This window comes from Lithobates pipiens, unplaced genomic scaffold (genome assembly GCF_037356315.1).
Source record: "Lithobates pipiens isolate NorthernLeopardFrog02 unplaced genomic scaffold, aLitPip1_a1.2 Scaffold_16, whole genome shotgun sequence".
In the NCBI taxonomy this organism is placed as follows: Eukaryota; Metazoa; Chordata; class Amphibia; order Anura; family Ranidae; genus Lithobates; species Lithobates pipiens.
The window spans coordinates 225,483,294-225,499,993 of NW_027507748.1; the positions used below are offsets into that span (position 1 = coordinate 225,483,294).

General features: G+C 41.0%; 1 protein-coding gene across 1 annotated transcript in view; it reads right to left on the reverse strand.

Moving 5' to 3' along the window:
* The window catches only part of IPO9 (importin 9), a 90,965-nt gene that overhangs the window by 47,897 nt on the left and 26,368 nt on the right, over positions 1-16,700 (reverse strand). The window contains exons 6-9 of the mRNA XM_077481148.1: positions 10,030-10,116; positions 9,770-9,889; positions 8,343-8,443; positions 8,159-8,217 (exon numbers count right to left, since the gene is read on the reverse strand). Coding sequence (XP_077337274.1) covers positions 8,159-8,217; positions 8,343-8,443; positions 9,770-9,889; positions 10,030-10,116 — 367 coding nt within the window. The remainder of the gene's footprint in view (positions 1-8,158; positions 8,218-8,342; positions 8,444-9,769; positions 9,890-10,029; positions 10,117-16,700) is intronic.

Here is a 16,700-nt window from a genome sequence, read left to right on the forward strand (position 1 = left end):
TGAGATAGCAGGTCTGGCCTTAGTGGGAAGAGCCCTGGACCCTCCACTGCCATCCTTACGATCTCTGCGTACCAAGACCTTCTGGGCCATGCTGGTGCTACCAGTATTACCGATTTTCTTTACAGCTTGATCCTGCAAAGAACTTGAAGTAGCAACTGAATCGGGGAAAAGTGCATAGATCAGTAAAACCTGATCCCACGGGGTCGCCAACGCATCTGTTCCGTATGCGAGTGGGTCCCCTGTCCTGGATGCAAATTTTACTAGCTTAGTGTTGAATCCTTATGCTAGAAGGTCTACGTCCGGAGTCCCCCATCTTTGGCAAACAGCCTGAAACACCTTGGGGTGAAGAGACCATTCTCCTGGGAATAATTGCCGGCGACTTAGATAGTCCACCTGCCAATTCTCTACTCCCGGAATGAAAACTGCCAATAGGCATGGGACATTCTCTTCTGTCCAAGTTAGAATCTGGTTCACCTATCTGAGCTGAGAGACTCTTGGTGACCCCTTGTGATTGATATATGCCACAGCCGTGGCATTGTCGGACTGGATGCTGGCAGGACAATTCTTAAACCTGGAGGTCCAGGTTTCTAGAGCCAGATACACTGCTGGAATCTCTAGGATGTTGATGGGCAAGGCTCCTACTCCCCAGCCTGAAAGGCTGGCATCTGTCGTTACTACCTTCCAGATAATTGATCTGAAGGACTTTCCCTTCAGCAGGTTCCAAGATAGTGAACACCAACTGAGGCTTTGGGACAGTCATGGGGACAGCCACATTGGCAAGTCCAAAGCTTGAATCGTTTTGTTCCAAGCAGACAGAATACTGCTTTCAGTTTCGAATGGAACTGAGCATAGGGAACTGCTTCGAATGAAGCTACCATCTTCCCCAACAACCTCATGCAAAGGCGAACTGAAGGATTTCTCTGCGACCTGATCATCCTCACCAGCTCCTGTATGGAGCTGATCCTTGCGGGAGGCAAGAACACCCCTTTTCTGGGCTGTGTCTATGATCAGGCCCAGATATTCCAGCCTTCTTAGTGGCTTTAAGGAGGATTTCTTTAGGTTGAGAATGCAACCCAAACCTTCCAGGTAACTGCTTGTGATGGCTACGCCTTGCTTCAAGCAAGCCACTGACTGGTCTATTAACAATAGATTGTCTAAGTAAGGCAAGACAGTTATGCCCTGTGCCCTTAACCTGACTAGAGGTGGGGCTAATACCTTAGTGAATACCCGAGGTGCTGTAGCAAGCCCGAAGGGCAAGGCTATTAACTGAAAATGCTTCTGTTCTACTTTGAACCGCAGAAACCTCTGGTGAGGAGGAAATATATGGACAAGCAGCTATGCATCTCTAAAGTCGATGGACGCCAGAAGTTTTTCTTCTTGCAGGATGGAAACGACTGACTTGATTGACTCCATGCAAATAGAGCAGATTTTCAGGAACAGATTTAGATTATCTAGACTTGGTCTGATATCCCCATTTGGCTTTGGCACCGTAATTAGGTTTGGAGTAAAACCTCAAACCTTGCTCTTGTTTGGGAATCTGTCTGATCACCCCTTGAGCCAATAATTGGTCTAATGCTTGCAACAGGGATTGCCTTTTCCCTGGATCCTTGGGAACGTTTGATCTCAGAAAACGAGATGGTGGAAACTCTCAAAGATCTAGCTTGTATCCTAGAGACACTGTGGAGAGAGTCCATTTGTCCTGAATCTCCCTTTGCCAGACTTCCAGAGTACATCAGAAGTCTTCCCCCCTCCCCCACCTTGGTGAGGGGAGATGCCTCTTCATAAGGAGGTCTTGTATTCTGCTTTGCAGACTTGTAGCCCCAGGTCTTCCTTTATGCCTGGTCTGATGGCAGAGGCCAAACAGTTTAAATGAAAGACGCTTATATTTTCTTTTGACTGGCAAAAGAGTACTATTTCCGCTGGAAATAGTTTGAATGTATTTATCCAAACTATTGTCAAATAATCGTTCTCCCTTAAAGGGGAAACTAGTTAGACGGTTCTTACAAGGCGTAACAGCTGACCAACCCTTTAACCAAAGGGTCCTTCGCATATGTACAAGTACAAACGCAAGGCGTGATGCCTGGTGAATAGAATCCTTCATAGCGTCTACGGCAAAGCATAATGCTTTAGGTAGCTCGGCCAGTTCCTGTGCTTGTTGTGCAGGGAGCTCATCTGAGAGCATCTGTGAACTGGTCCTTTAAGGACTGACAGATGCCTATAGCTGCAATTGCAGGCTGAGCAACAGTACCTGCTAAAGGAAAAAAGGATTTTAACAGACCTTCCAACTTCTTATCTGTTGGATCTTTAAGCATAAGTGCATTGTCCACTGGGTAAAAGTTTTTTTTACATTGGAAACCACAGCGTCAACTGCTGGAACTTTCCATCTTTTAGTGAATCTTTCTTCCATAGGATAGAGCTTTGCGAGTCTCTTTGGAAGGGAAAAAAATGCTTATCCGGATTATCCCATTCGGTATAAATAAGCTTTTTTAGTAATGCATGGACGGGAAACGCATGCAAAGGCTGTAAAGGCTTCAAAGAACCCAAGGAAGAGACCGGCCCTTCAGCGAACTCCGTTAGGGGTAGCATGCAAGTAGAGCAAACCATCTTTGCAAGCCTCTGTACTTCAGAGGATCCTTGGGAACTTCAAGTATTGTTTCCTCCGCAGAAAAATAATTGCATGTCTTTCCTCCCGATCATCTGAGGGCAATACCCCATCCTGTCCCCATAATTCTCTTGGGCCCTCCACTGACTGTAAAGAGTCTAAGGTGGGGGAGGGGGATCTAGGAAGCTTCCTATACACTGGATGGAGGATGCGATTAAAGCTGCTAATCTTCCTTCTAAGCCTTGCAAGGCAGAGGAAAATGCATATTCAGTCACCTCTACAGGGGCTGAAGTGGGTGAAGCAGTCGCACCACCGCTAGCTTCCAATGACTCACCCTGGCTTGCCATGTCTGATCTCTCCGAAGAGGAAGACAGTATGGAGGTATAACTGGGATTCCCAGTGCCTGGGGGGTGACAACTTAGGTACCTTTAAGGTAGGTCTGGAAGACATAGTGCAACGCACAAGCAGAAGTACACACAAAATAACAGTTCTTTTGCTACTAAGCAACAATAGTTTTTCCTGTCTGGAAATGCCTGTTTACACCCTTATGTGCCCAGCGCTCTGGTGTCTCTTAGTGTGACGGACTGCCTCTCTTCAGTTAAAAAGTCTTTCTGAAATGAGAGTATCTGCGATATAAAGCCTCAGGTGGAACCTTATTGGCATCCTCAGCGCTTCCCCTCAGCTATGCGGCGAGTGCTGTGTGTGGACGTTACAACCATACACAGCGCCAAGTGACCTTGCGGACATGCCCCTCTGCGTTCTCAGGTCCTGCTAGGGACAATAATGGCCAACACAAAGTAAGGTGAACGTACTATACACCTCTACAAGGGGGAGGTTCTGTCAGCAGATTTATAGTTTTTTAAAACCACAGAAGCATAGGGCGTTTCCCAATGTTACTAGGTGGAAGTGCTGGGTTGCAATTAAACCATGCAGCTAAAGCAGCTACGTCAACCAGCCACCGGCCATATAGAAGTTTATACACATCTCTGTATAGCAACTGCTGTATTTTTTACCAAATCCCACAAGATCTATTTAAGTAAGAACCCCCTCTGGGACCACACATGTTCTGAGACAGAGCTGCACTAAGACACATACATAGGTAGTGTAAGTTCCTCCTTATAGAGGAGACATTTATAAGGCATAAGGTATATTGAATGAAAAAGCAAAGCTTCTTCCCTTACCTTGTCCTCGCTGCAGGATACTGCTAATTTAACAGACAGATCCAACTTTCATCCATCACGGCGGGCTGCGTTTAAACACGCTCAAAGACTGGGGCCCTTTTAAAAGGGGTTCCGCTCCTTTGGCCTTGTATAGCACCCCTCAGGACAACTTTAGGAAATGTAGCAAGACCAAAAAGCGCCCTGGTTCCTGGGGTCCAGCTCTCAAAGAGAAGCATTACAGGCAAAACCTCGTTCTTGCATCAAGGTCCAGGTACCATCCTATTGCCTCAGTGGCGAGGATGGATCTGATTGTGGAGGTTTCTTTAAATCCAGCATGGATCCCCCCTGGAGCTCCGCAGAGCACATCTTCACTCGTGACCAACATCTTAGACACTGGCGAAGGAGGAGGGGTTATATAGGGGAGTCAACTTCCTGTATTGGTTATACCAGTGTCAACATCTGAAGGTACGCCTATAACTCACCAAGTAATTACTTGAGACTCTCTGTCCTATGATGTACGATAAAGAAAATATATTTTAAGTGCAAGAATAGCCAAAACATTTGTTTTTAGTTTAGAGTGAGAAAGGGTTAAAACCTTGGTAAGGTTTTTTTTTGTTTCTAAGTCTGTTGAAAATGTCTCCTGTCCTCGAGATGCAACAAGGAGAGGAAATCTCTACAGTGAGTGGAATCCCCCTTAGCCCCTGTACACACGGTCGGAGATTCTGCCAACCAAATCCGTCGGATTTTGCCCGTCGGATTTAGTCCGACGGATTGTGTCCGAAACTGTTGCATACACACGGTCGGGCCAAGTTGTCGAAAAATCCGATCTTTCAGAACGTGATGACGTAATTTCGTTACATTCAGGCTAGTAGCCAATAGCTTTGATGTAGGAATTTGATCTGAGCATGCGTGGCACTTGGTCCGATGAAAATGCTCTACACATGATCGGATTAGGTCCGTCCGGCCCAGTTGGTCGGGAAATATTTCCAACATGTTGGAAAATTGGGTCGGACGGAGATTCGGACGGAATCAGTCCGATGCATACCACACACAGTCGGATTATCCGACGACACGGTCCGATAGGACACATTCCGACGGATTCTCTGACCGTGTGTACAAGGCTTTAGACAGCTATAACCAGAACAAGTATCACATTTGGAAGATTTCCTCTTGCCACTTTTTTATTAGAAAACTCTAAAATGCTGGCATTCTTCTCACTTGGTGAGCAAGACAAATCAAGAAGAATTACTAAAAAATTACTTAGAACCCCCAAATTTTTTATTTTTTTTTGCAGAAGCCCTAAAGAAAAAAATAGTTTTTTTTGGCCACACAGAATTTGGACAGTGATTTTTCAAACGCAATATTTTTTTAATAAAATATTTAAACACAATATATAACCTACTCTTTGTAAAAATATGAAATTACACTGAGTAAAACAGATACCCAACATGTCATACTTTAAAATTGTGAACACTCATGGAATAGCACCCAACTACGTACTTAAAAATTTCCATAGGCGACTCTTTAAACCTATACCTATATTTCTCTCACATATTCTATGTAAACATCCTTTGAGACAAAAAAAGAGAAGTGACCGGTCCTCTTTATGGAGAGATCTGAGGTCAATAAGACTCCACTTCAGCCCCGGAAGGTTTTACTCCCTTCATGACCAGGCCATTTTTTGCGATAGGGCACTGCGTTACTTTAACTGACAGTTGCACAGAGGTGCAAACCTGTACCCAAACAAAATGTATGTCCTTTTTCCCCCCACAGAGCTTCCTTTTGGTGCCATTTCATCACCTCTGCAGTTTTTATTTTTTTGCGCTAGAAACAATATTTTTGGTATAAAAATTCCAATAAGCGTAATATTAATTGGTTTGTGCAAAAGTTATCGTGACTACAAACTATGGGATATTTTTATGGCATTTTTATTTTATTAGTAATGGTGGTGATCAGCGATTTTTTGTGGCGGACAAATAGGACACCTGACACTTTTTTGGGAACCAGTGTCATTATTACAGTGATCAGTGCTAAAAATATGCACTGTTACTGTACTAATTGACACTGGCGGGGAAGGGGTTAACACCAGGGGCAAAGGGTTAAGTGTGTCCCTAGGTGATGCATGAAGGCCTAGTTCACACCTATGCAGGTTGCATACTGCATTTTTCAATACACATTTTAGATCCATTGAAGTCTATGGAACCAAAAAACAAAAATGTTCCTGGCCCTTTCCATAAAATGCAGATGTGAACGTGACCCATAGGAAACCATGTTAAATGGACTGTAGCGTGTTTCTGGAAAAAAAAAAAAAAAAAAAAAAAAGCACAGGTGTGAACTAGGCCTCACTGAATGAACAGAGATCCACTTAGCAGGAACACAAGATCACTCTGTTCATCCCTGTCAGAACGGCGATCTGCTTTATTTACATCGGCAGATTACCATTCTGTGTCTCTGGGGTGTGATTGCGGGTGGCTGGTGGACATCGCGGCTGCTGGACCCATCGATAGGCTCCCTCTCTGGCCAACTAGCATGCATGCACCAATGCTGACTATTGCACGAAATTACATACAGGTACGTTGTATCGCACAACAGAGCCGACTGGCCGCAGTATATGTACTGTGATCGGTAAGTTGTTAAAATAAAAAAAAAAAAAAAAATTTAAAATCTCAATGCTTTAGAAATCGCACCGGTCCTCCTAGAGTAGACCATAGCGATGAGCGGAGGCCATCTTTCCTCCGCTCATCTCTGTTAGCAGGAGACGCAACCGCCACATCTGTACTCTGGACTACCGATCATCCAGGTAAGCCTGAGAACCACCGGGAAGTGGCAGGGCCACCCCTTCCACCAGTCGGACCACTTTTAATCAGTTAGAGTATCGCAGACTGAAAAAAATAAAAATAACAATACTGGGGTTATGGCATACTGCTGCAGCCATAAACCCCAGTATTCCACTTCCCACTGAGGACATCACTGGGGACACAGATAGTAATAACTTTACAGAGCTTTAAAAATGAGCTGGATGCATTTACAACTTATCAAAATATAACTGTATATCTGTATATTATTACCATTTATAGGTGAGAACACCCAGGATTGTTGATTTAAGGAATATCCCTTTGTCTTTGGGGTATCAGGAAGGAATTTATCCCCCCCCCCCCACATTACCCACTTCAATACAGGGCACTTTCATCCCCTTCCTGCCAAGGTTTTCAGCATTGCCACACTTTAAAAAGACAATTGCAGGGTCATGCAATGGCTGTACCCAAACAACATTTTTTGAGGCAAATAGAACTTTCTTTTGGTGGTATTTAATCACCACTGGAGTTTTTATATTTTTTTGTTACACAAATGAAAAAAAGACCAAATTCTTTTTTTTTTTTTTTTTTCCAAACTAAGTTTTTCTTCCTTTCGGTTATAAAATGATGTAAATAGAGAATTTTTCTCCTTCACTGATGTATTTTCGCTGTTGGTTGAACTTGATGTACTTACATCTTTTTTCAAGCTGTGTAACTATAAAACCCCTTTGCCACTATCCAAAGTTTTACTCTTAGATGTACTTTAAAAATACATGGCTAGTCAAATAATAAATTTTAACTATGCAACGGTTAATTCTAAAAGAAATAAGCCAACAATATTAAGCGGTATCAAATCCAAAACTAATTGATTTCAGTTTATCAATCATTAGATGTGGTGGCTGCATTTTTTTTTTAGTTTTTTGCTTTTTCCTTGTGTTTTCTTTCACCTGATGATCTGGCCGTACCACACCTCCTAACCTCCTGTATTAGAGTGCCTGCACTCTGAATGAAGGTGCATAAGGGCCACCAGTAGATAGCAGCATTGTCAGTCTGGAAGGAGGGGAGTGTTAGATGGACTAGCAGATTTAGATACACTAAACAAATTGAAGCTAAATTCCAGCTCAAATAGCAGTTGCACAAGCGGGTACAGCAACAGATTCTTTCCTTTTGGGATAAAGGTTTTACATCAATAAAAGCATCCTTGTCAATGTCTCCACAGTTACATTTGCAGAAGAGCTTGTTCTGCTGAAAAACAGACTTACTGACTGGATCACCAGATGAAAATAGAAGAAAACAAAAAAAAACACATGACTGCAGCCACCACATCTAAGAATTGGTAAGCTGCAATATAATAAATATTTGCTTTTTGTGTTTAATACCGCTTTAGGTTTCACAATAGTTTCAAAGATGTTTTAATAAATAATATCCCGTTTAGTTCTGACACAGTCTTAGGCTCCTTAATAGCCAAATGTGCTCCATACACTTTTGCAATTGTATATGGATTTATCTACTTTCAACCAGTTTTTAAATAAAAAATAAAAAAAAACTAAATATAGGTATATTTTGACCTAAATTCAGACAATAAATAAAATAAAACATACCATCAGAATCCACAGGGTCCTCTATATCTTCTGTATCATTTACTTCGGTTCTGACATAAGTGAAAGAATAATTAAGGAAGTTGATTCTATTATAATGTATAACAAACAAAAACGCCACAATAGCACCTGTGTAGACTTGCATATTACATCAATATGGGAAAATCATCCGTAATAAAAAGGATATAAGGCAGCACTCTCAGTCAGCGTATTCCAAACAATAGGAAGGATCTGCTGCATTGACGACACCATGTGCTTAGGAAAATTCTTTACTAGCGCAGTTACAGCCTGAGACAAAAAGTAACATGAAAGACAAAAAAATATTAACCAGAATTAGAATGCAGTAATGTCATGACAAGATCTGGAATGCGTAATTAAAAGTTTTTTTTTTTGTTTTGTTTTTAACAGTTATAAAATCTTTTCTATAAAATCTGAGAAGACAACAGATTTGTATAGTTTACACATTTGTGGCTTCACCATAAAAGAATAAATCCTCCATTTAAAAGACATTTTAAATGGGTCATCTTTCACATATTCATGGTAACATTTGAACAGTACTGCACATTTATTCGGATGTCATGGCAGTCATAGAAAGCTGCAGTGTTCTCAAGATGCTGGTACCTTGAAACCTATGCTGTGTCACTTGTCCATCACTAACCAATGAAAAAAAGTAATGTTGTACTAATACCAGTCTGCTCAAACCTGATACGTTAATGCAACACTGGTAACTGGCAAATAGATTCTTTAGTCTCTGTGTATCACAACATAATTAGGAAAGAGTAAGAGGACACTATCAACTATGGCAGTTTGTAAAAGCACTCGTTCCTCAATACTAGCCTTGCCAGTGCTCTCTCTCTACTCCTGTCTCCATCTCAACCGATGTTGGACACCTGGTTGTCTGATAGTGCTTGGTAATTTACAAAGATGCTGGTGGCACTGTGTCCTGAAAGGCCAAGGTGATACCATTAGTATATAAATTACGTATGGACGTTAGATTGGCTTCTGTCGGACAAACAACTGTACGTACTGACCGAAAGTCAGTGTACCCAACTTTAAACAACCGATATTCAGAGATCTACCTCAAAATTATATGCAAAATTAGAAATTTTCCTATAAAAGTTTAACTCCTGTCCTACCCCTCGAAAACTATCTTTTGGGTCCATGAGGCCAACCAACACATGAAAGGACTAAAAGGGAAACTCAAGCATCTGAGATACCCAAGAACTCTTCTGTTCATGCTATTAAAGCAAGATATTTTATCCTGGCTCAAATACAAGAATGCCAAAGCCATAATGAAGCCAGTATATTACCTTATGGTTTCCAAAACAAAAATACATTATAAGAGGGATTGCAAGTTCTACTAGCACCCTTCCCCCCCCAGAAAAAACAAGGATAAACTGAAGATCCATTGGAGAGAAAACAGCTCAGGTGTTTAGTGGCTACCCACCAACATGCAGAACTTACACCCAATGATCATGCTCTGACCCGAAGCATATAAAAAAAAAAATTTTTCAGGGCATTTGGCATTTTCAGATTGCACATACTGCTTTCAAATTCTCTTATTCTCTGCATAGATATTTTAGAAACATCCCAATAAATCACAGCAAATCATACCTTTAATACCTCCATCTTTAAGCCACTGTCAGAAGTAGGACCATCAGGTAATTGCAGAGCCTGCACAAATGCCACTGTAAACTGCTGCACTACAGGAAAGATTAAAGCATGGGCTACACCCTGCAAATAAAAAATATGGTAGAGAAGAAAGTAAAAAAAATTAATATTTTATTATATTATATATATATATTATATTATATAGTGCATCACAAACAAACCTTGATAAATAAAACGTGTTTGCAGTTTAACATATTTCTAACCTTTTCCAGTTCCTCCATAGTACAGATCATATGTGCACATGTGGTGAAGATCTCAACAGCTCGGGCTCGAGTCCGAATGCTATAAACCTGTAATATTCGGGTTTGAGAAAAAGCTGAACAGTATATTTGTTATCACAAGCATTATAGCCAAGTTTAAAGGAGACTTTACTTTCGTTTTCTTATCTTGCATGTGCTTTTAGCTATTGGGGTGTCAGTTATTGGTAATGGCAGCCTCCTCATTTTTGTCAGCAAATATTTTAAAATCATTATTACGAGCCCTAGAACCCTAAATGAAAGTAGGCCTAAAAGAAAAAAAAAAAACAGCTGGGGGAGGGGATGAAATCTAACCCTAACAGCTCACATTAAGCCTACACCTAAAATGCCATGTTAATTTGCTTGTATTTAAAAGCAATTCTAAAAAGGAAAAAAAAAAAAAAGATTTTTCATTATGGGGGCACTCATGCAGGCTCACTTCCGAGCTGCGGTGAAGCCATTTACACACAGTGTGGCCTGGCCCCACCCCTGTTCTCTCCTTACTTGTGGTGATTGACAAAGAGAGAGTGAGGTGAGGCGCTGCTCTCGGGCACAGCACTGGATCAAGATTAGGCTCAGGTAAGTGAGGGGAGCTGTACACGGGTCTTTTTTACCTTAATGAAGAGAATGCATTAAGGATAAAAAAAAAAATTCATCTTTAGAACCACTTCAATAAGGGAATTGGCCATGCAAAACACCCGACTGATTAGGCTCTGCTGGCAGAAACCACAAACCAATTTATATACTGCATAACCACATATCCACGTGAAATGAATCACACGGGTGCTTAGTTTTTATTAAAATACATTCTATCACGAGTACTGAATTTCTTTTTGGTCAGTAGGCGTTTGTTGGAATCAGACAGGAATTATTATTATACATCTACACAGCTGTTTGTACAGCCGAACTCAGCCATATTGATGCCAGGCAGTTTCACATGTTTAAAAGCAAGGAATGTGACACAATTTGAATAGCAGAATGAGTTCTATTCAGCCCACCTGGCATGTACTGAACTTCAAAGATAATATGGCGCCGGCTTGTCTGCAAGAACAAAGGACAGCTGGTGGGGCGTCCGAGATCAAGCCACAAGATTGCAATCCAGTCGGAGCAGTTGCAATTCATGGGCAAACACTGCCCCCCAGAGGCCAAGTATGGCAGGACTGTTAGCCTGGGGGAGGAAACGCCCCAGAGACGCTGATTGGTCTACGGGAAAGAGTAGGATGGGCTATGGGGTGTGGTATGGCTGAGGTATGTTTAACAAAAAGGTTTGCAACCATGAGGGCTCTCTCTGTCCCTCTTTATTCTATCAGGAGACCCAGTCACGAGGATCGATAAGTATAAGGCTTAGATTGCACTGTGATTGTATGCTATGTATTATTGTAACTTCTACTGATACTTGATGCACGTTTTCTTATTTCCTTGGGAAATAAATGAGATTTAATTGATTTTAGACCGTGTATTGATTTCATAGCCAAGGGTGGTAGCATTGTGATATTAACAATAACATGTGCTTGGCGTATTGATTGATAGCTAGACTATAGGGATTAGACAAAGTAATACATGACTGATAATAATAACAATAGATCGAATTGATCAGTTACTTCATTTGGCACCCCAGAAGGCGTGTAAAACTTATTTTTACACAGAATCCACAAAAATCTAAGGTATTTTGTTTGAGTCCCTGTAAGCACAGATGCTCAGACACCCAGAACTGAAAGTCATCTCTAGTGTGGACAAGATTGGCGCTGGCTCGCGAATTCTGAAACCACGCTTGGATGAGCAGGAAAATTCTGTGAGATATTTCACTGGTATAAACGCACGCGTAAAACCTGGTGAGAACTGTGACTGATATATATATATATACACGTATTGTTGTGTTTGCTGCAGAAACTTGTAACCAGAGGGCAAATTGGCGCACTGGCGAGATAAGGGACTGACCATCCCTGGTTATGTGATATAACCGCAGATTGACAGGATAAATCATACAATTTTGAGGGAAAAGTGGAAATATCCACGTGATTGTGAAAAAGCTTTCTGTCCCAATAGAAATTCCCTATGACCTGCTATCGTATAGGAGGGCATTGAATAAGAGTGTGTTCTCCTAAAGAAATTCGTGGGTAAACGGATTTGTATTTGTTTTTTTTTTGTATTTGGAGTGGGACTACAGGTCAAAGCTAGCTTCTAAACAGCTTCATCTGTGTCTGTGTGTTTGGTATCTGTTTGTTTAGTGTATTGCTCTGGTCCAATAGAAGACCAAGGCATTGATTAAGAGTGTGCCTTGTGTCTTGTATGCTGTAGAACCACAAGTCACTGGAAATTTAAACGGTTCGTATTTTTTTTTTTTTTTTGGTTTGTTTGTTGGTAGGAATCTGTCTTTGTGGGGGTTATATAGTTGTTTGTCTGGTTTTCTATTGTCTAAGCAACTGTAGTGTGGATAGTCTAATTAGCATGTCAATGGATATCCTTGAAGAGTTTCTTGGGAAAAATGCTTGTATTCAATTCAGCAGTATAAGAAAGGATGCTTTAACACACCAATTCAATGATCTATTGAAACAATGCAATACTCATAATGATGCCATAAAGTATAAAAAATCTTCAAAAAAGGGCAAGAAAAAGAGAATAGCCAATTCTGTATGCATGTTGCTGAGAATGAAAGAAATTGCGGAACAAAAAGAATTAGAATGGTTTGCTGATAGAGAAAAAGTGATGGAACAGGTAAGTGATGTAGCAATGAGGATTGAAAAGGCTGATGCAGATACTAGTAGTCGGATTAAACAATTAGTGACTGAGAAATGTGTATTGCAACAGAGATTAGATGAATTAGAACAAACGTGTAAATTAAGAGAAAGTTGCATTGCCTCTTTGAATCAAAGGGAGGCTGAGAATTTGCAGGTTATCACAAGGCTTAAGGCACAAGCAGCCATAATGGAGTTATCCTCCAAGTGTGCAATAGTGGAGGTACCCTCCACACATGCTCAGTGTATAGAAAAGCTAGAAGTGAAATATGAAGAAAACCCGTATGCTATTATCACTGCAAATGATAGTACTGTGATGGGAATCGATGTGGAAGAAGCAAATAAAGGTGGGATAACTGCACTTGAAATTGACTCAGGAGTTGACACTTCGGATGACTCCTCAGACAACGAAAGTGTAAAGTCTGTGCATTCCAATCGCAGTAATATTATCCAGCAATGTGGGTTTCCAGCGCCATATGCTAAAAAAATGGCCTATGCAGGGAAACCAGAACTAAAATGTTTTTTGTGTAAAAGGGGGGGTCACATTTCAAAATATTGTCGGGCGGCGAATAATGATATCGAAAGGAAATTATACCCGAAAACGACCCCAAGGCATCATGTGTGTTATTCAGCCAGGTGGGGTAGCCATCCACAGCACGGAACCCATAGTAATCAAACCCATTTCCCGTGTAAAACGCAAATGCGGGGTCTAGAAACTAAAAAGCAATATGTAGGACAGTTGCTTAGAGTCAAAATGGAGATAGACGCATGGTTACTCAAATATAGCACTGGGGGAAACAATGTTAGCAGAACTTAGTGAGCTGCAAGCATGGTAAGAATATTCTGGTCAATGTTTCCCGGCTATGAAAAAGGTTTGATGTAAGTTTCAAGTTCAGAATATGATAGAGGACCTGGATATAGATATACATTTTTTTTTGTTTTGTACTTTTAGGGATAAACCCCTGAATTGGTATTGTGGTTTTTCTTTTGTGTGGTTAAAAGATGTTTCTGTTATGAGTTTTTTTTTATCTTGTGTTTCTTTACTCTTCTCTTATTGTCAGTCTTTGTAAACTTTTCCTGAGTAATATCCAATACTGCTGATTAACATAAGAATTGTGTGTAATCACTTGTGTGTTCCTTTTTCCAGAGACCAGGAAGAAGTTAAACTGGTTCGTATACAGACATTTGCATTTGTTTGCAGGTCTCTCAAAGTGAGAACAGTGGGAAAAATATAACAGAACAGGGGTTAGGTTATTGTAAATGCATAATCGATTATCACATGGTACCATGAGCTCATTAGTTAGTAATTGTTTGCAAACAATGAAAAATAAATAGTACTAAAAAGAGTTACAAATGAAGCTAAAATGTGATGATACATATGCTTTGTTTTGTTTTTCGTTTTCCCCATTAACTAATTGTATTTCAGATTGGAATAAGCACTCTTTGCAGGAGAAAAGTCCATGGATGTTGTCAACTAAAAGTTGAGTGTTTGTCATTGTTGTATGATGGTTGTCTTGTCGTATGATGGTTGTCTTGTCATGTTATTTGTGTGATCATGGCCAGATTTGTAAGTTTTTTTAATTTTTTTTTAATTTTATTTTTTTTCTTCTAAAATGTTTTTTTTTTTTTTTTTTGATATTGGTTTAGTCCTCTATGTTAGTTATATTTTTATTCAGGTGGAAAAGTAGTAGGTCTAATCCACCTGAAAGGGGGGGAATTGACAATGCCCTCAGTTAGAACCAGTCACCTGAAAAGGGGTAGTGCATACATCGTAAAGATACAGATAGATGCATTGTTTTTTTTTTTAGTTTGTAAAATTTGAAGTTTTTGAGAAGCAACACTGACGTTCAGTTTTAAACATTTTTTGATCATACCATGGGGATCCATTTTACAGTGGGTTCAGCCTAAAGAGGTCATGGTTGTTTGGATAGTTTGGTCAGAGTTGCAGAAGCCAGGAATACTGAGGTCCTGGGCTCCAAGGAGGGAACTATAAGTAAACATGGTAAGCGAGCAGATATTGTGGATAAGAATTTGATACTGCTCTTGTTTTTCACTTCCAGAATCCAAGTGGGGCGAGAATTGGAGAGGCTTCTGGAACATGGATGACAGATGATCATCTGGTTGGCAGTTTGTCTGTGCCACACCACGCCGCAAATTTGTTCTGATAAACATCAGGAGAGGAAAAAAGGAAAAACTTGAAAGATTCAGATTATACTTGTTTTTTTCTTATGGACAATTTGGTGCTAATGCTGAATCTGAAAGACTGTGCCTAGCAAGAGAACTTGTGAAATATTTTTGCTGAAGTCTCTCCTGATGAATGCAAACATGTTATTTATACATGTGCAATGGGTTGGAGGTTGGGGAAGAGTTATGACACATCCAATCCGTCAAAACATGAAAATGTAAAATATGTGTTTTTTTGTTGGAAGGAGGAATTGAAAGAAGAAAGGTTTTAATGTATTACATGTATTGGTGTAACGGAGTTAATAGGGTGCAGGTACCCAGGAGGCAGACTGGCACTTATGCATAATAAGGTAGATGTGGATCAGACTAAAGGGTGCCAGGTGACACATCAATGGGGGAAAACTTCCTCGTAGGGGTGGTGTCTCAATCCTAGCGGTCCTAGAGAGAAGCTTTCGGTTACGGGACATGCGGGACACCAGAACTAGACATGAGGAAGATACGCCCGGTTGGTGTCTCACCTGAGAGGTTGAAACCCTGCACAGATAATGCCAGTAAATACACACAGGAGCATGCTCCATTAAAATAAAGGGAACAAACGCTGGCTACCAGGGTACAGTAGGACTTCACCACATGGTGCTGCAACATCTCATGGTGGTTGACAAAAACCTATCACCCTATATGTGCTGAGTATACACTGAATCAGGTGCGGTTATTGTACCAGTGACTTACTCCCAGAGATGAGAATGAAGTCCATGCAGGATGCTTATTTCTGAGGAGTAACCCGAAAGAGGAGGGATGTATTCAGCACTATATTGGGGGGGAACAATAGCTGGGATGGGTGTTAGTAATGGAGGGGACATCGACCTCCTGAGGAACAAACTCACAGCCATAGCTTCAGAGAAGGAGCGTGACTTTGTTACCCTGGGAAATTGGTGGCATCCTTGATAACATTCAATGAAGTCACAGAAACACTCAGGTTAGAGTGGCTCCGGATTTTGTCAACCATGTTGAGAGGTTGGTAGGGAGGACAGAAACCTGTCATTGGCTCTGGCGCGCACTCTGTGGCAGGTGGAAATATCAGCCAACATCAAGCTGATTGTACTGTCTCTGTATGAGGGGCAGTGGCCTGATGAGTTAGCATCACCGCTCAGTAAGATTTTGCCACAACACGTTGCTTACACTAATCCAAAGTAGTGGTCGAATGCCTGTATGGGTGGTACTAAGTTGGATTGTGAAAGGTGTTATGCTGTATGTTCTCATATACAGAAGTGCAGACTTGGTCTGTATATTTGGTGGCATCAATGGGCTTACTGACTGGGGACTCTATCTTGTTGCATTTAAGGCTATATCACACATGTGATCAGAGAAGATAAACGCTGGAGGCAGGTTGATATTTCCCTTTGTTGGAAGCATGACCACGATGTCCGTTGTATGCCAGATCAATACGTGGGGATGAACGAGTAATGTTGGGAAGTTATTTCTCTCTGTATTCTGGATGGAGAGACCATTGCTGGGAAGAAGGCACCCGGGTATTATTTAGGACATAGGCGAGTTTGTTTCTTTGTCCTAAAGAATACCAGTGTAGAGTTAGTCATGGAACTAGAGGGTTCCTTGAACCTAACCGTAGGTAGAGGTGCATGGTACACATGGGCATGATCTCTGAAATCCAGGCACAGGGGTGGAATTGTGTGGGTTTGGTAATTGTTGTAAACTTATATG